Source organism: Ranitomeya imitator, chromosome 6, assembly GCF_032444005.1.
Source record: "Ranitomeya imitator isolate aRanImi1 chromosome 6, aRanImi1.pri, whole genome shotgun sequence".
Taxonomy (NCBI): Eukaryota; Metazoa; Chordata; class Amphibia; order Anura; family Dendrobatidae; genus Ranitomeya; species Ranitomeya imitator.
This window is the reverse complement of record NC_091287.1, coordinates 470,635,145-470,657,374: the sequence shown is the minus strand read 5'-3', so window position 1 is coordinate 470,657,374 and position 22,230 is coordinate 470,635,145. Positions and strand designations below refer to the sequence as shown.

The 22,230-nt window shown below is 43.3% G+C and overlaps 1 protein-coding gene across 1 annotated transcript in view; it reads left to right on the top strand.

Moving 5' to 3' along the window:
• The window catches only part of ZNF704 (zinc finger protein 704), a 157,756-nt gene that overhangs the window by 89,253 nt on the left and 46,273 nt on the right, over positions 1-22,230 (top strand). The window contains exons 3-6 of the mRNA XM_069728973.1: positions 5,766-5,869; positions 12,051-12,277; positions 17,111-17,211; positions 20,233-20,497. Coding sequence (XP_069585074.1) covers positions 5,766-5,869; positions 12,051-12,277; positions 17,111-17,211; positions 20,233-20,497 — 697 coding nt within the window. The remainder of the gene's footprint in view (positions 1-5,765; positions 5,870-12,050; positions 12,278-17,110; positions 17,212-20,232; positions 20,498-22,230) is intronic.

The following is a 22,230-nucleotide window of genomic DNA, read 5'->3' as shown; positions in this document are numbered from 1 at the left end:
TAGTTCAGCTATATCTTTCTTAGACCAGAACTGTGCACAGTATTCTAAGGGTGGTCGAACTAGTGACTTGTATAGAGGTAAAATTATATTTTATATAATTTTTTTATATGACATTAAGCTGGCTTAGTAATGGAGAGGTGTCAATACCACACCTATCCATTACTAATGATATAGTTGTTAAAGAGTTAATCAAACACCACACAGTAAGAAAAAAGTATTTTAATAAAATAAGACAATAGACACAGTTTTTCCATATTTATTAGTCTGCCATTGCAAGAGAAGCTCTCGATCTCCTGTAAAAAATGTCAACATAATAAACCAACAATATACCCATACATGTCTGCCGTAAAGTCAGTCCCACACAGTAATGCATATGTAGGGGAATGTACAGTTTACCTTGAGCGCTGCTAATGCGAACGCTCCCGGCTGTAAACTACTGTGGAATGAATGAAATGCTGGGAGCAGTGCTTCGGTGACTAGCGGTGACGTCACCGAAGTTGCGCTCCCTGCCGGCATGAACTCAAATGATCTCTTGAGCATGGGAAAATGCCAGCTGATTTTCCCTTGCTGAAGAGTTTATCTTAGTTCATGCTGGTAGGGAGCGCAGCTTCGGTGACGTCACTGTTCTCCGTGCGCACATGTGTGGGACGTTTGGCGTCCCACGTAAAAACGGACATGTCTGCATGTTTTTGCACACGGACAGATGGTCAGTCAAAACACGCTGACATCTGCATAGACCCATTCATTTGAATGGGTCTACGTGTCAGTGTCTCCGGTACGTGAGAAAACTCACTACACGTACCGGAGGCACTGAAGTGTGAAACCGGCCTAAAGGTGAGTGTAAGAATTTTTATTTTAACGGGGCCAAACATTCAGATCGAGAAGGGGTTGTCTTAGTAGTGGACCTTTAAGGTTCTCAGACTTTGCACTTGGCATAACACAGTGTACAATTTCTTTTTGTCATCTTTACAAGGGGCGTGGCATGCAGGGTAATTATGCAGAGCAGCCTAAAGACATGCCCCCACAGAATCCTGTAGCAATGCCCTTAGAAAAAATCTCATATCGCTATAAATTGATTACATAGGGGAGCAGCGGGAATAAAATAAAAGCAAAAACTGTCTCATTTTGACCTGGTAGCAGATCTTATTTAACCCCTCTGTGACCTTAGACGTACTATCCCGTCGAGGTGCCCTGGGCTTATCTGACCCTGGACGGGATAGTACGTCATAGCCGATCGGCCGCGCTCACGGGGGGAGCGCGGCTGCCAGGAGCGGTCACGGACCGCCCCCGGCACATTAACCCCTGGCACACCGCGATCAAAGATGATCGCGATGTGCCGGCGGTGCAGGGAAGCACCGCGCAGGGAGGGGGCTCCCTGCGGGCTTCCCTGAGACCCCCGGAGCAACGCGATGTGATCGCGTTGCTGCGAGGGTCTCACCTCCCTCCCTGCTCAGTCCAGCTCCGGATCCAAGATGGCCGCGGATCCGGGTCCTGCAGGGAGGGAGGTGGCTTCACAGAGCCTGCTCAGAGCAGGCACTGTGAAGCCTGCAGCGCTGCATGTCAGATCAGTGATCTGACAGAGTGCTGTGCAAACTGTCAGATCACTGATCTGTGATGTCCCCCCCTGGGACAAAGTAAAAAAGTTAAAAAAAATTTTTCCAAATGTGTAAAAAAAATAAAAAAAAATATTCCAAAATAATGAAAAAAATATATATATATTATTCCCATAAATACATTTCTTCATCTAAATAAAAAAAAAAACCAATAAAAGTACACATATTTAGTATCGCCGCGTCCGTAACGACCCGACCTATAAAACTGTCCCACTAGTTAACCCCTTCAGTAAACACCGTAAGAAAAAAAAAAAAAAAACGAGGCAAAAAACAACGCTTTATTATCATACCGCCGAACAAAAAGTGGAATAACACGCGATCAAAAGGACAGATATAAATAACCATGGTACCGCTGAAAGCGTCATATTGTCCCGCAAAAAAAGAGCCGCCATACAGCATCATCAGCAAAAAAATAAAAAAGTTATAGTCCTGAGAATAAAGCGATGCAAAAATAATTATTTTTTCTGTAAAATAGTTTTTATCGTATAAAAGCACCAAACCATAAAAAAATGATATAAATGAGGTATCGCTGTAATCGGACTGACCCGAAGAATAAAACTGATTTATCAATTTTACCAAACGCGGAACGGTATAAACGCCTCCCCCAATAGAAATTCATGAATAGCTGGCTTTTGGTCATTCTTCCTCACAAAAATCGGAATAAAAAGCGATAAAAAAAGTCACGTGCCCAAAAATGTTTTCAATAAAAACGTCAACTCGTCCCGCAAAAAACAAGACCTCACATGACTCTGTGGACCAAAATATGGAAAAATTATAGCTCTCAAAATGTGGTATTGCAAAAAATATTTTTTGCAATAAAAAGGGTCTTTCAGTGTGTGACGGCTGCCAATCATAAAAATCCGCTAAAAAACTCGCTATAAAAGTAAATCAAACCCCCCTTCATCACCCCCTTAGTTAGGGAAAAATAAAAAAAAATGTATTTATTTCCATTTTCCCATTAGGGCTAGGGTTAGGGCTAGGGTTAGGGCTAGGGTTAGGGCTAGGGTTAGGGCTAGGGTTAGGGCTAGGGTTGAGGCTACAGTTAGGGTTGGGGCTAAAGTTAGGGTTAGGGTTTAGATTACATTTACAGTTGGGAATAGGGTTGGGATTAGGGTTAGGGGTGTGTCAGGGTTAGAGGTGTGGTTAGGGTTACCGTTGGAATTAGGGTTAGGGGTGTGTTTAGATTAGGGTTTCAGTTATAATTGGGGGGTTTCCACTGTTTCGGCACATCAGGGGCTCTCCAAACACGACATGGCGTCCGATCTCAATTCCAGCCAATTCTGCGTTGAAAAAGTAAAACAGTGCTCCTTCCCTTCCGAGCTCTCCTGTGTGCCCAAACAGGGGTTTACCCCAACATATGGGGTATCAGCGTACTCAGGACAAATTGGACAACAACTTTTGTGGACCAATTTCTCCTGTTACCCTTGGGAAAATACAAAACTGGGGGCTAAAAAATAATTTTTGTGGGAAAACAAAAAGATTTTTTATTTTCACGGCTCTGCGTTATAATCTGTAGTGAAACACTTGGGGGTTCAAAGTTCTCACAACACATCTAGATAAGTTCATTGAGGGGTCTAGTTTCCAATATGGGGTCACTTGTGGGGGGTTTCTACTGTTTAGGTACATTAGGGGCTCTGCAAACGCAATGTGACGCCTGCAGACCAATCCATCTAAGTCTGCATTCCAAATGATGCTCCTTCCCTTCCGAGCCCTCCCATGCGCCCAAACGGTGGTTCCCCCCCACATATCGGGTATCAGCGTACTCAGGACAAATTGGACAACAACATTTAGGGTCCAATTTCTCCTGCTAACCTTGGAAAAATACAAAACTGGGGGCTAAAATATAATTTTTGTGGAAAAAAAAATATTTTTTATTTGCATGGCTCTGCGTTATAAACTGTAGTGAAATACTTGGGGGTTCAAAGCTCTCACAACACATCAAGATGAGTTCCTTAGGGGGTCTACTTTCCAAAATGGTGTCACTTGTGGGGGGTTTCTACTGTTTAGGTACATTAGGGGCTCTGCAAACGCAATGTGACGCCTGCAGACCATTCCATCTAAGTCTGCATTCCAAATGGCGCTCCTTCCCTTCCGAACCCTCCCATGCGCCCAAACGGTGGTTCCCCCCCACATATGGGGTATCAGCGTACTCAGGACAAATTGGACAACAACTTTTGGGGTCCAATTTCTCCTGTTACCCTAGGGAAAATACAAAACTGGGGGCTAAAAAATAATTTTTGTGGGAAAAAAATTTTGTTTTATTTTTATGGCTCTGCATTATAAACTTCTGTGAAGCCCTTGGTGGGTCAAAGTGCTCACCACACATCCAGATAAGTTCCTTAGGGGGTCTACTTTCCAAAATGGTGTCACTTGTGGGGGGTTTCAATGTTTAGGCACATCAGTGGCTCTCCAAACGCAACATGGCGTCCCATCTCAATTCCTGTCAATTTTGCATTGAAAAGTCAAACGGCGCTCCTTCCCTTCCGAGCTCTCCCATGCGCCCAAACAGTGGTTTACTGCCACATATGGGGTATCAGCGTACTCGGGACAAATTGGACAACAACTTTTGAGGTCCAATTTCTTCTCTTACCCTTGGAAAAATAAAAAATTGGGGGCAAAAATATAATTTTTGTGAAAAAATATGATTTTTTATTTTTACGGTTCTGCATTATAAACTTCTGTGAAGCACTTGGTGGGTCAAAGTGCTCACCACACCTCTAGATAAGTTCCTTAGGGGGTCTACTTTCCAAAATGGTGTCACTTGTGGGGGGTTTCAATGTTTAGGCACATCAGTGGCTCTCCAAACGCAACATGGCGTCCCATCTCAATTTCTGTCAATTTTGCATTGAAAAGTCAAACGGCGCTCCTTCCCTTCCGAGCTCTCCCATGCGCCCAAACAGTGGTTTACTGCCACATATGGGGTATCAGCGTACTCGGGACAAATTGGACAACAACTTTTGAGGTCCAATTTCTTCTCTTACCCTTGGAAAAATAAAAAATTGGGGGCAAAAATATAATTTTTGTGAAAAAATATGATTTTTTATTTTTACGGTTCTGCATTATAAACTTCTGTGAAGCACTTGGTGGGTCAAAGTGCTCACCACACATCCAGATAAGTTCCTTAGGGGGTCTACTTTCCAAAATGGTGTCACTTGTGGGGGGTTTCAATGTTTAGGCACATCAGTGGCTCTCCAAACGCAACATGGCGTCCCATCTCAATTCCTGTCAATTTTGCATTGAAAAGTCAAATAGCGCTCCTTCCCTTCCGAGCTCTCCCATGCGCCCAAACAGTGGTTTACTGCCACATATGGGGTATCAGCGTACTCAGGACAAATTGGACAACAACATTTTGGGTCCAATTTCTCCTGTTACCCTTGGTAAAATAAAACAAATTGGAGCTGAAGTAAATTTTTTGTGTAAAAAAGTTAAATGTTCATTTTTATTTAAACATTCCAAAAATTCCTATTAAACACCTGAAGGGTTAATAAACTTCTTGAATGTGGTTTTGAGCACCTTGAGGGGTGCAGTTTTTAGAATGGTGTCACACTTGGGCATTTTCTATCATATAGACCCCTCAAAATGACTTCAAATGAGACGTGGTCCCTAAAAAAAAATGGTGTTGTAAAAATGAGAAATTGCTGGTCAACTTTTAACCCTTATAACTCCCTAACAAAAAAAAAAATTGGTTCCAAAATTATGCTGATGTAAAGGAGACATGTGGGAAATGTTACTTATTAAGTATTTTGTGTGACATATCTCTGTGATTTAATTGCATAAAAATTCAAAGTTTGAAAATTGCGAAATTTTCAAAATTTTCGCCAAATTTCCGTTTTTTTCACAAATAAACGCAGGTACTATCAAAGAAATTTTACCAGTATCATGAAGTACAATATGTCACGAGAAAACAATGTCAGAATCACCAGGATCCGTTGAAGCGTTTCGGAGTTATAACCTCATAAAGGGACAGTGGTCAGAATTGTAAAAATTGGCCTGGTCATTAACGTGCAAACCACCCTTGGGGGTAAAGGGGTTAAAGGACCAAATAACTATGCGGTCAGTGACTTTGTGTGAGAATGTTTCTTTACTCCTTTAGAGCAACTAATCAAGTATAATAAACAAAGCAAATAATCCATGTTCTTCATTGTCTTCCAGGAAATATGAAGATGAGTTAGATATGGATAAGGTGACGGCTGCCATGGTTCTGACCAGTCTTTCTACTAGCCCTTTGGTTCGCAGTCCACCCATTCGATTTACTGGTAAAGTGGCCAATTATTTGCATTAAATTATTATTATTTATTTATATACCACCATTGATTCCATGGTGCTGTACATGAGAATGGGTTACATACAAGTTACAGATATCACTTACAGTAAACAAACTAACAATGACAGACTGATACAGAGGGGCGAGGACCCTGCCCTTGCGGGCTTACATTCTACAGGATGGTGAGGATGGAGACAATAGGTTGAGGGTTTCAGGAGCTCCGGTGTTGGTGAGGCGGTAGCTTCGGTAGTGATGAGGAGGCAGCGGGGTCAGTGCAGGCTGTAGGCTTTCCTGAAGAGATGGGTTTTCAGGTTCTGTCTGAAGGATCCGAATGTGGTTGATAGTCGGACGTGTTGGGGCAGAGAATTCCAGAGGATGGGGATATTCGGGAGAAGTCTTGGAGGTGATTGGATGAGGAGCGAATAAGTGTGGAGGAGAGAAGGAGGTCTTGGGAGGAGTAGCGAGGAGAGAGATGAATTAGTCGGGCAGAAGAGTTAAGGATGGACTGGAGAGGTGCAAGGGTGTTAGCAGGGAGGCCACAGAAAAGGACGTTGCAGTAGTCAAGGCGGGAGATGATGAGGGCATGCACAAGCATTTTAGTAGATTGACTGTTGAGGAAAGGATGGATTCTGGAGATATTTTTGAGCTGGAGGCGACAGGAAGTGGACAGAGCTTGGATGTGCGGTTTGAAGGACAGGGTAGAGTTGAAGGTTACTCCGAGGCAGCGGACTTCCGGTACGGGGGAAAGCATGATGTCATTGATTGCGATAGATAGGTCAGGTAAGGAAGATCTATGTGATGGAGGAAAGATGATGAGTTCAGATTTGAAGCAAGAAAAACAAAGAAAACTAATCTATCCAATAAACTTTATTAAACAAAATAAGGATAAAAGACTGACACAACACCCAGACCCCTCTAAATGGGGGTGGGTCAATTAAAAAACCTGGCCCAAAAAGATTATAAAGGGCAAAGGGTGGGAGGGACAACGGGGCCGATAGCAAAAACCCTACACGTCCCTACAAATATTCCCTGCCTGTCTGCGGAGGTTGGCACCCTCTTGGACGCAATATGGCGCCCCCGCTCACCGTCGACTCACCCTTAAGGCCCTATAAGTCCCTCTACATGTATAAAGATACTATACCACAAACAACACCCAATACATGGCCTAACCAAACTCGGGACCAAAAAAAGAGAAAAAACACCAGGTAGTGATTCACCAGTAAAGACAAACGGTCTGACCGTACCAATCCCTAATGCTAAAGTATAACGCCTGAAACTAAGGCTAATACACCCTAAGGAGTCCCTAACCGAGTCTCCCTACCTGTCAGCGGAGGTTGGCACCCTCTTGAAAGCAAATGGCGCCCCCGCTCCTCGGCGGCTGCCCCTATTAACCCTGGCTGAATCCCTAAAAGAAGATATATCGGGATACTAAATACGGGTGGTGCCTTAGGGGCTATACTAGTGACCCAGATAAATAGGTCCCTATAGCTCGGTCAGACCCTAAAGATAAAGCAAATAGCAACAATACTTAAACCAATGCTTGCACGGCAATAGGAAAGATGTATATAACAGCTTAACGAATACAACTATATTATGATCACAGTTGGTAAAGTACTCGTATGCAAATACAATGGTTGCGGGGGAAAAAAAAAACAAAAAAAAAAAAAAACACACAACTGGTGAAAAACATATAAACTTAAAAGGCCTGAAACACTTATCTGTGTTCAGGTCTCGCCTCTACGCGTTTCCCCCCCATGATGTGGTTCCTCAGGAGGCATATGGGAAAAAGAGATACTGGCAGGCTGCAACCAGGCACAACATGTATCTCTGATGTGATCTATTCACACAGTATCTTTTTTTCCCATATGCCTCCTGAGGAACCACATCATGGGGGGGAAACGCGTAGAGGCGAGACCTGAACACAGATAAGTGTTTCAGGCCTTTTAAGTTTATATGTTTTTCACCAGTTGTGTGGTTTTTTTTTTTTTTTTTTTTCCCCGCAACCATTGTATTTGCATACGAGTACTTTACCAACTGTGATCATAATATAGTTGTATTCGTTAAGCTGTTATATACATCTTTCCTATTGCCGTGCAAGCATTGGTTTAAGTATTGTTGCTATTTGCTTTATCTTTAGGGTCTGACCGAGCTATAGGGACCTATTTATCTGGGTCACTAGTATAGCCCCTAAGGCACCACCCGTATTTAGTATCCCGATATATCTTCTTTTAGGGATTCAGCCAGGGTTAATAGGGGCAGCCGCCGAGGAGCGGGGGCGCCATTTGCGTTCAAGAGGGTGCCAACCTCCGCTGACAGGTAGGGAGACTCGGTTAGGGACTCCTTAGGGTGTATTAGCCTTAGTTTCAGGCGTTATACTTTAGCATTAGGGATTGGTACGGTCAGACCGTTTGTCTTTACTGGTGAATCACTACCTGGTGTTTTTTCTCTTTTTTTGGTCCCGAGTTTGGTTAGGCCATGTATTGGGTGTTGTTTGTGGTATAGTATCTTTATACATGTAGAGGGACTTATAGGGCCTTAAGGGTGAGTCGACGGTGAGCGGGGGCGCCATATTGCGTCCAAGAGGGTGCCAACCTCCGCAGACAGGCAGGGAATATTTGTAGGGACGTGTAGGGTTTTTGCTATCGGCCCCGTTGTCCCTCCCACCCTTTGCCCTTTATAATCTTTTTGGGCCAGGTTTTTTAATTGACCCACCCCCATTTAGAGGGGTCTGGGTGTTGTGTCAGTCTTTTATCCTTATTTTGTTTAATAAAGTTTATTGGATAGATTAGTTTTCTTTGTTTTTCTTGGTTTAATACTAATTTGGATTATCAGATATTATACTTTCTACTGAGTTCAGATTTGTCCACATTGAGTTTGAGGAAGCAAGAGGAGAAGAAGGAAGATATGGCTGATAGGCACTCTTGGATTCTGGACAGCAGAGCGGTGACGTCTGGGCCAGAGAGGTAGATATGCGTGTCATCAGCATAGAGGTGGTACTGGAGTCCATGGGACTCTATGAGTTGTCCCAGGCCAAGTGTATAGATTGAGAAGAGTAGGGGTCCTAGAACAGAGCCTTGGGGGACTCCAACAGAGAGAGGGTGGGATGAGGAGGTAGTGTGGGAGTGGGAGACGCTGAATGTGTGGTTGGAAAGGTACAAGGAGATCCAGGATAGGGCGAGGTCTTTGATGCCAAAGGAGGAGAGGATCTGTAGTAGGAGGCAGTGGTCAACTGTGTCGAAAGCAGAGGACAGGTCTAGAAGGAGGAGTACAAAGTATTGTCAAGTAGCTTTGGCGGTAAGTAGGTCGTTAGTGATTTTTTCAGGGCTGTCTCAGTTGAGTGACGGGGACGGAAAACAGATTGTAGATTGTCAAAGAGCAAGTTAGATGAGAGGTGGGAGGAAAGTTCAGCGTGGACGTGCTGCTCCAGGAGTTTGGAAGCGAATGGGAGCAGCGATATTGGGCGATAGCTGGACATAGCAGTTGGATCGAGGGTTGGCTTTTTAAGGATAGGCGTGATTGTGGCATGTTTGAAAGCAGAAGGGAAGGTGCCAGAAGTTAGTGATAGGTTGAAGAGGTGGGTTAGGGATGGGATAAGTGTGGTGGTGAGGTTGGGGAGGAGGTGGGATGGGGTCGAGCGCACAGGTGGTGAGGTGCGATTTGGAGAGGAGACAATTAAGCCCCCCTTCAGTGATGTTGGATAGGGAGGTTATGGGGTTTGGGCATTGGTCTGGTATACAAAGGGGTTTGTTGTGGTTGAACAATGAATATTTGCCTTGTCTGGTCGATCTTATTTTTAAAGTGTGTGGCAAAGTCCTCAGCAGAGATGAGGGAGGTTAGAGGGGGCAGTGGGGGGCGGAGGAGGGAGTTAAAGGTTTTGAATAACTGTTTGGGGTTGTAGGATAGGGAAGACATGAGGGTTGTGAAGTAGGCCTGTTTAGCAGAGGTGAGAGCAGAATTAAAAGCGAGTGTTGCTTGTTTGAATACAATATTGAATATAATTATTAGTCAGAAAGTCAGTAATTACTATACAGTACGTGCAATAAGCAATCGTTCCAATAATAATAATAATAATCTTTATATAGCGCTAACATATTCCGCAGCGCTTTACACACATTATCATTGGGGCTCACAATCTAAATTCCCTGTCAGTATGTCTTTGGAATGTGGGAGGAAACCGGAGAACCCGGAGGAAACCCACGCAAACACGGAGAGAACATACAAACTCTTTGCAGATGTCCTTAGTGGGGCTTGAACCCAGGACTCCAGCGCTGCAAGGCTGCTGTGCTAACCACTGCGCCACCGTGCCGCCCTATGGTCATGATTTAAAAACATTTAAATGATTTAATTGCTATGGCTTTTATGCAGACTTGCATCTCTCTGTGGTTGTAATCTACAAGCCAACCCTCATTCATTAGCATACATTCACTGGATAGGCGACTAATCCAAGATCAATGGGGTGTCCAGCCACTGATTGGCAAAATTAAGCCCCACAGCTTCCAGTCTACCCCCAGTCCACAATACTGTAGATTGAAGGAGCTTTAAGCCCCCGTCACACATAGTGAGATCGCTAGCGAGATCGCTGCTGAGTCACAAGTTTTGTGACGCAACAGCGACCTCAGTAGCGATCTCGCTATGTGTGACACGTACCAGCGATCAGGCCCCTGCTGTGAGATCGCTGGTCGTGTCGGAATGGCCTGGACCTTTTTTTGATCGTTGAGGTCCCGCTGGGTAGCACACATCGCTGTGTTTGACACCTTACCAACGACCTCGTTGACAGGACGTCCCATTGAATCGTCATGAAATAGCATCGTTGTACAGGTCGCTACAGGTCGCCGCATCGCTGCTGCGTCGTTGGGGAGATCTCACTGTTTGACATCTCACCAGCGACCACATAGCGACGCAGCAACGATCCCTGACAGGTCGTATCGTTGTCGGGATCGCTTTAGCGTCGCTATGTGTGACGGGGCCTTTACTCGAGGGGCAGTTGTGCGTGCATGGGGCCACTCTATTCAAAGTCTATTGCAAAGGCAGGAACAGACGACTCAGCACTGTTAGTGCCATAACCTGTGAATAGAGAAAAAGGGGGCATTTCAAATCCTTCAAGCTGCAATTCTACAAATAAGGAGTCTGACAATTTGTGGAAGTCCCAGTGGACTCTCAACAACTTGCAATTATTACCTTTCCAACGGATACCGCCAATAGTGGCAGATCACAGCTACTTTGAGTTGGTGGGACGAGTGCCCAATGGTGCTGCCCTCTGCCCTTCCTCTACCTACATCTCCCAACATCTATATGTACGGCAGAAGTTGTGAGTAGCTGTATCAAGTGGGCTCACACGCTGAGCCTGCTCCATACCTGATAGCTGTCTGGTATAAGACACAGTAGACATGTGTTGGTAACTGCTGCAATCGGAGCTAACTCTGATTGCAGTAGATTCACCCCTTTAAATGCTGTGGTGAACAATGACTATCATTTACATGGTTACACACCTCCATTGTGTCCCAGAGACGTGATCACAGGTACCTGATGGGTTGTGGTCATAGCTATGAGGGGCCAATGGAGTACCAAATTTGGACCTTCATCGTGGGGACGCAGGATTTTTATGCAAGCCCCTACTTACTAGCAACAAAAATTGGTAGAAATTCTGCAAAAATTGGTAGAAATTATGTTCATGTCCTTTATTTGTTTACGTGTTTATTTTTCCTTTATTAAATGTTTTTAGGTATAGCTAGATTGTAGGTGGCATGGTTACAGAATAAGGCTATGTGTCCACGGGCCGGATTACATCCGGATTAGCTGTGGATTGAATGCTGCGTACAATCGCAGCGTCCAGATGTTACAGCATAGTGGAGGGGATTTTATGAAATCCCGTCTCCACTATGCGTGCGAACACGCATCTGGCGGCCCTGCGTTTCCAGACATGCGAGTCTTTTTAGAACGCTCCGTCGCCGCAAGGTAAATAACAGGGTCCTATGTAGGGGGTGCGTCGATTCCGGATGTGTGCATTGAACACATCCAGAATCACCGCGCGTACAAAAGGGGGCAGCGCTTTGGGCGGAGCGGGGTTTCCACTCCGTCCAAAGTGCCGTCAATCCGGACAGTGGACACGCGCCCTAAGAGGCCTTCAGAGTACGATCATGTCAGGATTATATACTTGCACTTTTACTCGACAGATGGAAACGAATCTTGGAAAGACTCCGGCTACGGTCCTTCCAGTTCTAGCAGTAGCGGATACTGGAGCTGGAATACAAGTGACTATTCTAATTCCTCAACACCATCTCCACCATTATCTGCCGATAACTTCAAGCACTATCGATGTATGCTTCATCCTGATGACACCGCCGATGAAATGGACTCTGGGAACTTATTTTTTGAAGATCCTGTTCCAAGAAAAAGAAAGGTGTGCCTACTTTACTCAAATCTTTTTGTATGCAGGTGGTATGAACCTTACACTAAAATAGCAATATTTGTGCGGAGCCTCATATTGTCCTGCTTTTATATATCTATGGGGGATTAATAATGATCTTTTATCTATGCAAAGAGTAATTGTCATCTTTTGTTCAAAATGTCTGCTGGTGCAACAATATACCTGATGAAGACGGGTCCTCCGTCGAAACGCGTTGTGGTTTAACCCCATCTCTCGTCTGTGTCTCTTTCCTGTGCTCCTCAGACCGTTTATCATTGTCTTATTGCTGGTGCGACAAGTCTTATATATACAGTGCAGGAACTATAAATCCCAGTCGTCTGTCCATATGTCTGTCTGGCCATCTCTGCCTATCTATTAATAAAATAAGGCTGCTACAGTTCCTACAATACAGCCACATCCATTCCAGATTGCAGACAAGTGACTAGTGGGCACAATCTGTCCTGTGGGATTTGTTCTGTCATCTTAGGTTAGTCACTTTCTGGAGATCGGCATCATTCCTTGTGTCTGATGTCTCAGCTGGTTAGACTAACATACAGCGCAATGTTGTGCCACGAATCTGCTCTCAGCCTTTAGCAATTGTGAAGAACATCTCACTGAACAAAGGAACCCATGTTACCCATGGTCCGTAAATTGGTAATATTAAATTATCAGATTTGTATGCAGTTCAAATCTATTTTTATTTTTAAGAGACAATGGGGCATATTTATCAAAACTGTCTAATTCTTAGACTAAAAAGCACCATATTTCTCAAAGTGGCTCATGCTATTTGATAAATCTGTTTAGTGTACATTTACACCACCTATTATTTCACTTACTTTGCAGAAATACATTCTGCATTGTTTTTGCCTTTTTTGCACTTTTGGTGCCTATAATACCATGCCCCTTTTCAGAGAGACCATGGCCCCCAGGCAGACAAATTGTAAAAAGGGTCTAAAACACATTAACAATATTGCGAAAATTACATCAGAATTCTGTCGCATTTCGATTGATAAATATGTCGCAAGGACGTAAGATATATAATATATAATACATAATACAGTACAGCAGGCTTCTAAGGGTTGAACTTTTGTCATGTACTTAAAGGAAATGTTAGACTGCTGGAGTCTACAGGTCAAGATGTTACCTAAGGGAGCTATAGGGAGGGAGTGTAAAAGCAGTTTGGAATTTTCACATCATTTTTTTTTTGTCATTTGTGAAAAATTTACTGTTTTTTTTTTCAGAGGTTTTTTTTTTATTGTGCTGGATGCATTTGTAATCCATGTTTCTGTTTTTACAGAAGAATACATTTTCTTAGCTTTCATTAAACAGTAAAATGCAGACAATATAATTAAAACAATAAAAAGAGCAGTTACTCACCCTCCCTGAATTCAGTGTTGGTTCCCTGCCACTGTTCGGGTCTTGGTGCTTGGGTAGCAGAGGTGACATCATATCAACAGTGTGAATCACCATTGTAGCCAATCACTGAGCTCGGCAGCTCGTTTCATCTTCCTTAGCTGAGCGCTGTGACTGGCTGCAGAACTTATGCATGCCACTGTGGCGCTCTCTACAATGAGTATCTTTACCCTTTAGGTCCCCTGGCTTTTTGTCATTTGCACACTATATTATTAACATATGCAATAACCTCTTCAGAGAGGAAGAGGACTGGATCTCTCGTGCTACTCTTTGGAGGAAGACATCCTAAAAGTCCATTTTGATTCTTTAAAGTGTCTTACTACATGACTTAGGATAAGAAGCCAAACCAACAAGTGCAATTGCAGACACATGTTTCAGGGTTTTTACGCATCATCAGTGCAAAGAAGAAGAACTGGTTTGGCTGGATGAGAGGCCTTTGACAGTGGCTCTAAGTGAAGTCTTCCTACACCAAATTGGTGTTCTCCGCAATAAGATCCCATGTCAAAGACCTCTCACACAGCCAAACAGTTATCCTCCTTTGCAACGAAAAGGGCAAAACCCTCAAAACATGTGTCTACAAATGGAGCTTTTGGTTTTGATTGTGACATGTGGCAATGCCCTTTAAAAAGTCAATATTGACTAGTAGAATTGCTTCTTCTATTAGGTACTACTAGCGCTCCTGTTCACCCTATGTCAACTTTTGGTTCTCCACAAGAAGAAACTTTACCCTTTAGACCAGGGATGTCTAACTCAAATACAAAGAGGGCCAAAATTAAAAACTTGGACAAAGTTGCGGGCTAACCTTGATATTTAATAAAAAATGTCTATAATTGAGGAAACCTTCCCTTATCATCAAATATAATGATGAAACTTTTCATATGGAAACAAACTTAAAGAGGTTGTCCCACGAACAAAGTATATTTTAATTAATAGATCTTAGAATAAAATTAGAACATAATCATAAATGGAGTATACGGGAATAGTATAATGTGCTATGTAAAAGCAGTAAAACAAATATGGCCCAATGGCCTAATTTAAATATTTAATAACAAAAGGTAAAAAACTTGAATTGATAAATAATACAAATTATAGAGTATGATGCCAACAAAAGTGCCTCCCAAACGTATTATGATACCCCCACAGTGAATTCCTCCATAGTACCCTCCATACACAGTATGATGACCCTACTTTACCCCCTAGCAAAGTAAGGTGACCCATCACAGTGTAATGCCCCAACTGTGATCCTCACAAAGACCACACACAGAATAATAGGTCCCACATAGTCCTCAATACGGTATAATGAGACCCACACAGACTTCCACACAGTATAATGGGCCCCAAACAGACCTCTACACAGCAAAATGAGCCCCACATAGTCCTCCATACAGGATAATTGGCCCTGCTGAGTCTTACATACAGAATAATGAGCCCCACATGGTCCTCCATACAGAATAACGGGCCCACATAGTCCTCCATACAAAATAATGGGCCCCATATAGTCCTCCTTACAGGATAATGGGGCACACATAGTCCTCCATACAGTATAATGGACCCCACATAGTCCTCCATGCAGAATAATGGGCCCCGCATAGTGCTCCATGCAGTATAATGGGCCCTGCATAGTCTTCCATGCAGTATAATGGGCCACTGATAGTCCTCCATATAGTATAATGGCCCAAAATAGTCCTCAGCATCGTGTGCCAAATATAATCACACTGAGGGCCAGATTTGGCCCAAGTGCCAGAGTTTGACATGTGTGCTTTAGGCTATGTGCACAAGTTGCAGAATTGCCACGGAAATTTCTGCAGCAATTCTGCAACTTCATGCCTCGGGTATCTCGCATGCAGAATTGGCATGCGTATTCCCGCTATACACTAGCGTTTTGCAAGCGTAATTAGCTTGCAGAATGCTAGCGTTTTCCAAGAGATCTGTAGCATCGCTTGGAAAACTGACTGACAGGTTGGTCACACTTGTCAAACATAGTGTTTGATAAGTGTGACCAACTTCTTACTATTGATGCGGCCTGTGCAGCATCAATAGTAAAAAGATATAATGTTAAAAATAATAAAAAAATAAAAAGTCGTGATATTATCACCTTCCGGCGTTCTTGGCAGTCTTCCCGCTCCTCGCGATGCTCTCGGCAGCTCCTGTTCCCAGTGATGCCTCGCGACAATGACCCCAGATGACGAAGCATCATGCGAGACCGCTACGTCATCACAGGTCATTGTCGCAAGGCATTACTGGGAACGGGAGCTGCCGGGAGCATCGCTAAGGCCTGGGCTGGATTCAGGGGCCGCCGGAAGGTGAGTATATAACTATTTTTTATTTTAATTTTTTTTTTTTTAACGGATATGGTACCCAGGGCCTGGAGGACGGACAGTCTCCTCTCCTCCACACCCGGGTACCATCCGCACATGATCCGCTTACTTCCCGCATGGTGGGCATAGCCACATGTGGAAAGTAAGCGGATCAATGCATTCCTAAGTGTGCTGAATCACACAAAGAATGAGCATGCTGCGTATTTTACCGCGATGCGATTCCGCCGCGGATAAATATGCAGCATTAGCACAGCATTGCGGAATCCCATTGAATTCAATGGGCTGTGTTGTATATGCGTTTTCGCCACGATTTTGCGGCAAAAATGCATACAATCTGCAACGTGTGCACATAGCCTTAGACATACTATTAACATAGCTTGACAACTGTCACATTGATGACTGCTACATCTGTGGTTCATGAAGCATCTACCTTCGTTCTGGTGCAGATACTGCTTTCCTTTCCCCCAGTCTTGTTCTCTGCCATGCATGTCCATTCACGTCACAGCTCAGCTGTGTTCCTCCTAGATTTTTACATTTGGTGGATGCATCTCTAACAGGTCAGATAGTTTGATGGGGTGAGAAATTGGAAAAATGGCATTCAATGACAGCACCAGATAGAGACCAAGATCTTGCAACTCATCCTACTGCAATGCTATGTGCAGATAGCGAGGGTACACCTGCTTTTTACAGCCTGAAGTGTTTAAAATAGCTGAGAAATCGCTGCGCTAACTTACTTTTGACCATAGGTTACTAAAAGAGCAGGGAAGGGTCGCTACTGCTGTAAACTGTCCCCCAGGAAAAAAAAATCTAATCTGAGGTCACAGGATAGGAGAGGAGGCAAAATCAATGTCTTCTGGTCACATGTCTTTTTACTGTTTGTATTGAGAATTTATCATGGCAAATTTTCCCCCTATTTGCATCACATATACGGTACTGCTGTAGCAATTTTTCGTGGCTAAATAACAATATATAATATTGAGGGTTGCTAACAAGATGTATTTTATACTTTATATTTTCTTTTTTAGGGTTGTAAAAATGATATGTGTAACATTTAATGTTCTAATAGTCTTTCCCTTTGTTCAACACTTTTCTGTAGAACTCCATGAAAGTGATGTTCAAATGTCTTTGGAAGAAATGTGGGAAAATACTGAGCACTGCAGCGGGAATCAAGAAGCACATCAGGACCATTCATCTTGGGTAATTTAGTCTGATGTTCTATGTAATCACTGGTTCACAGCGTTAATAACAAGGACTATATCTTCAGGGTCATTTGGAAATCGAGAGTTGCATGTATGGGAAGGATAATTCCACAGATGTGATTACTGATAATCAAATACTGTGATGGTTACGAAGACGAGTGCCACTAACAACATTGAGGATTATCTGCTAGGTATGCCATCCATGCCCAACCCCCAGCCCCCTCCCCACATCAGAAGGGGCAGTGGTCTATTCTGCTAAATGCATATAAAACATGAGTCCTGACCGGGAGCTGGAACATGAATAGCAAATACAGGATTCTTGCACTTTTTTTTTAACTAAATGTTGCTTTTTTTACAATTTCTATGGCTGGGTGGGAGAGGAGAGGCGCTATTTGAAAAGAAGCAGAAAGGTCAACTACACAAGTCTTCAAAACTCAAAAAAACTGTCTTACTTTCATCACACCACATGTATTTTGTCTTTTACACACTTTTTATGGCTCACTTTACAAGACGTTGTGGGCTAGTGGAGCGTGGACACGATTTTGTCTGTGGGCTAGTGGAAAGTGGACTTGATTTTTCAGGGAATGGGGAATGGCTTATGATCCAAAACCATGTGCCAAAATGTCACCAAATAGCATGCTACCTAAGGCCGGTTTCACACGTCAGTGGTTCCGGTACGTGAGGTGACAGTTTCCTCACGTACCGGAGACACTGACTCACGTAGACACATTGAAATCAATGTGTCACTGCACATGTCAGCGTGTTTTCACGGACCGTGTGTCTGTGTGCAAAACACGGAGACATGTCAGTGTTCGTGGGAGCGCACGGATTACACGGACCCATTAAAGTCAATGGGTCCGTGTAAAACACGTACCGCACACGGACGTTGTCCGTGTGCAGTCCGTGTGCCGTGCAGGAGACAGCGCTACAGTAAGCGCTGTCCCCCCCACATGGTGCTGAAGCCGCGATTCATATCTTCTTTCCAGCAGCGTTCGCTGGAGAGAAGATATGAATAATCCTTTTTTTTTTGTTTTTCTCGTGTTTAAAATAAAGATCCCTGTCCCCACCCCCCTCCCACCCCCTGGGCACCCGCCCGCCCGCTGTTAATAAAATACTCACCCGGCTCCCTTGCAGTGTCCTGTCCTCGCCGCATCTTCTCCTGTATGCGGTCACGTGGGGCCGCCGATTACAGTCATGAATATGCGGCTCCACCTCCCATAGGGGTGGAGCAGCATATTCATTACTGTAATGGGATGCACACGTTGCTGATTTTTTGCGTTTTTTTCACTATAAAAACACTATAAAACCACAAAAGAACAGCATACAATATGCATCCCATCATTTAGAATGAATTCCGCATGTTTTGTGCACATGATGCGTTTTTTTCCGTGAAAAAACGCATCACGGTAAAAAACGCAGCATGTTCATTAATTTTGCGGGGTTTTTTTGCGGATGTCCCACTATAAAATGCATTGGGAAATGTCCGGAAAAAAACGCGGCAAAAACTAGCAAAAAACGCATGCAGATTTCTTGCAGAAAATTTCAGGTTTTTCTCAGGAATTTTCTGCAAGAAATCCTGAACGTGTGCACATAGCCTCACAGTTGTCTCCAAGAGCCCTAAGGCTATGTGCACACGTTCAGGATTTCTTGAAAAAAATTCCTGAGAAAAACCTGAAATTTTCTGCATGAAATCTGCATGCGTTTTTTGTGCGTTTTTGCCGCGTTTTTTTCCAGACATTTCCCAATGCATTTTATAGTGGGAAATCGGCAAAATTAATGAACATGCTGCATTTTTTTACCGCGATTCGTTTTTTTCACGGAAAAAAACGCATCATGTGCACAAAACATGCGGAATTCATTCTAAATGATGGGATGCATATTGTATGCTGGTTTTTTTTTGCGGTTTTATAGCGTTTTTATCGCAGAAAATACGCGAAAAAACGGCAAAAAAATCAGCAACGTGTGCACACAGCCTAAGAGAGTCTAATGTAAGTGTGCAGTGTCTAAAAGCTAGACAGTTTTAGTTTAGCTGGCCCAACGTGATCCTTTATTCTAGTAATGTATGTTGGAAGAGGATCTGTCAACTCTGTTTCTTTTGCGTTTGATGCAAAATTTATTTAGGAATACCAAGAATAAACCTTTTTAATTTTTATAGAGGAGCTTGTATTAATCAGGAGACATGACAGCTCTCCTTTTCTTGTTAAAAAAGAAACTGGGAAGGATTAGGGCTGTTCAAAGTGCTGACTATTTGGGTAGTTAATACAGCTGTGGACATTAGGTATAACAACTTATTTTAGTGAAACTTCTTTGAGTAGACTAGCCCTGACCTATACCTTACACCAGGGGTCTCAAACCTTTCTGATCTTGAGACCACATTCAGCTCTGAGAGGGGGTCACCATCAACATCAATCTCTCGCCCCCTCACAGTAGTGGCAACCAAAGCCTCCATTGCAAGTATAATGAGAACCAAAGCTTTTCTACAGAAATATAGCAAGATCCAAGGGTTCTCACAATACCCCCATTCAGTATTCTCCCATCATGTACGCCCAACACACTGTTGAATCCAGCTTTGAACACCTCCTCAGACAGGTAGTATCATCCCGTCTCCAGCATATTATATTTAAATAATCTCTAATCCCTGAGACTAGTACAGTGTATGTGCATCCAGATCTGCTCTTCTGTGCAGGGCTACTCACAAAACTCAACATTTTAGATGTGCTCCACATACCTGTTTTCTAGACTTTGGCCTAATGCACCAAAGCGGCAGACAGCCGCGAGACACAATTCATGAGACCGCGAGACATATGTGGCTTCCAAGCCACAGGTTGGGGACCCCTACCTTATACCCTTCTTATGTTAGCTTTGGTAGAACCACCTTCGAGAAGACCAATTTTCTCTGCAATTTTGAATGGTCGTTTGAAAAAAAGGTTTTAAATGTACCATTACTAATGGAAGATGATAGGTTCTCTTTAATGTATAGATGTTTTTGACACATTGACATACATATTTCTTTCCACAGGCGGACTGGAGAATCAGATGACTGTGATGGAGAAGAAGATTTTTACTATACGGAGATCAGGCTTAACAATGAGTCTGGCACGGAAGGACTATGCAGCCTGCCTCCTGTATCTCCACCTTTTTCATCACCTCCCTCTACAATACTTCTTCCAAGTACTGGAAGTTGTGACTCTATTTACAGCAAGACAGAGACCAAACTGAATGGCCGTCTAAGCAGATCAGCTCCCAACACCTTTTACTTTGTTCAGTCTGATCATGCTTATCAGGTAAAACACAACAATACCATTCATGTAATGTATTTTGTTGCTTACTCTGCTATTTTGTTAAAGGAAACCTACCAAAATGTAACGCGAAAGGCCCATTAGTGTAAAGGAAAAGTGTTAAACAGTTGGTAAATCTTTTGGTACCTAACCGCCTGAAGAACATCCTCAACATTTGACATTTAGCCTTTGGAGATGCAATAGAAATATAATATGCAACATATCATGTACTGCTTCATTGCTCCATTCATTTTTCTTGTGTGTATTTTTCATCAGACTTCACAGCACAAACTCCATGCATTATTAGGCCCCTTTCACACATCAGGTTTTTTTAAAAAAACGGATCCAGCGATAGCTATAGTTGGATCCGTTTTTTTCTCATAGACTTGTATTAGTGCCGGATGGCCTCACGTTTCATCCGTCTTTCACCGGATCCAGTGAAAAGAGGTTTTCCGGCGTCTGGAAAAAACGTACAAAGTTACGTTTTTTTGTCTGCAGCGAAAAACTTGACAGCGCCGGATCCATCGCTTCCGGCTTTTTGCTAGAATGGAAGCCTATGGGCGCCGGATCCGTCAAATGCCGGATTGCGGTGCCGGATTCCTTTTTTTTTTTTTTTTTTTTAAACTGCGCATGCTCAGATTTTTTTAGGATCCAAATAGCTGGATCAGCTAGTCGGATCCGTCGAAAAAACGGATCCGTTGCATCAGTTTTTCACAATCTGCGACATATCCCTTTTTTTCAACATTCGCCAGATTCAGCTTGACAGCGAAAACCTGATGTGTGAAACAGGCCTGGAAATTCGGAGACATAATAATAATAATCTTTATTTTTATATAGCGCTAACATATTCCGCAGCGCTTTACACTTTGCACACATTATCATCGCTGTCCTCGACGGGGCTCACAATCTAAATTCCCTATTAGTATGTCTTTGGAATGTGGGAGTAAACCGGAAAACCCGGAGGAAACCCACGCAAACACAGGGAGAACATACAAACTCCTTGCAGATGTTGTCCTTGATGGGATTTGAACCCAGGACTCCAGCGCTGCAAGGCTGCAGTGCTAACCACTGAGCCACCGTGCTACCCCCATCTTGTCAGAAGTTTATAGAGTAAAAGAACAATTTACATTTTACTCAAAAATATACTTATAAAGAGAATAATCAGACAAACTGAAAATTTTGCCAGAGCTGTATATTGTAAGAGCGCTTATTGCATGTGTCGGGAGACACTTGCTTGGCAATGGGATGAAGGCACACAAAGCACGTTTTTCTCACAAAACAGTCTATGTGGTTTATTATGCAACTCATAAACCTCTGTAGGCCATGTTACACATCACAGACCTCACATAGTCCATAGCACTTCGTAGTATACGGCTTTGAATCATGGTTCCTAAATACGCCGGACTTCTTTTTGTCCAGTTACCGTGGGTGACCGCCCGCCGAACAGTTCTTTAACATCCACGGAACTGAACAAGCATCAACAGTCTGTTCCAATGGCAGATACTTGTCTGCCCTTATAACCCCATTGTCTGGAGTTACCTTACAGGAGCTCCTGCTCCACACGCTGACTCCTCTGTTATGTTTGCTAATGACAGGTGTTATGAAGGCAATCCAGAAACACAGTGTGCTTAGCGATCAGAGCGCACACAGTGATCTGACAAATACCCAAAAATACAAGAACGAGCTCTGAGACGTGGAAACTCTGTAGACTGCACACCTGATCCTATCCTAAACACAAC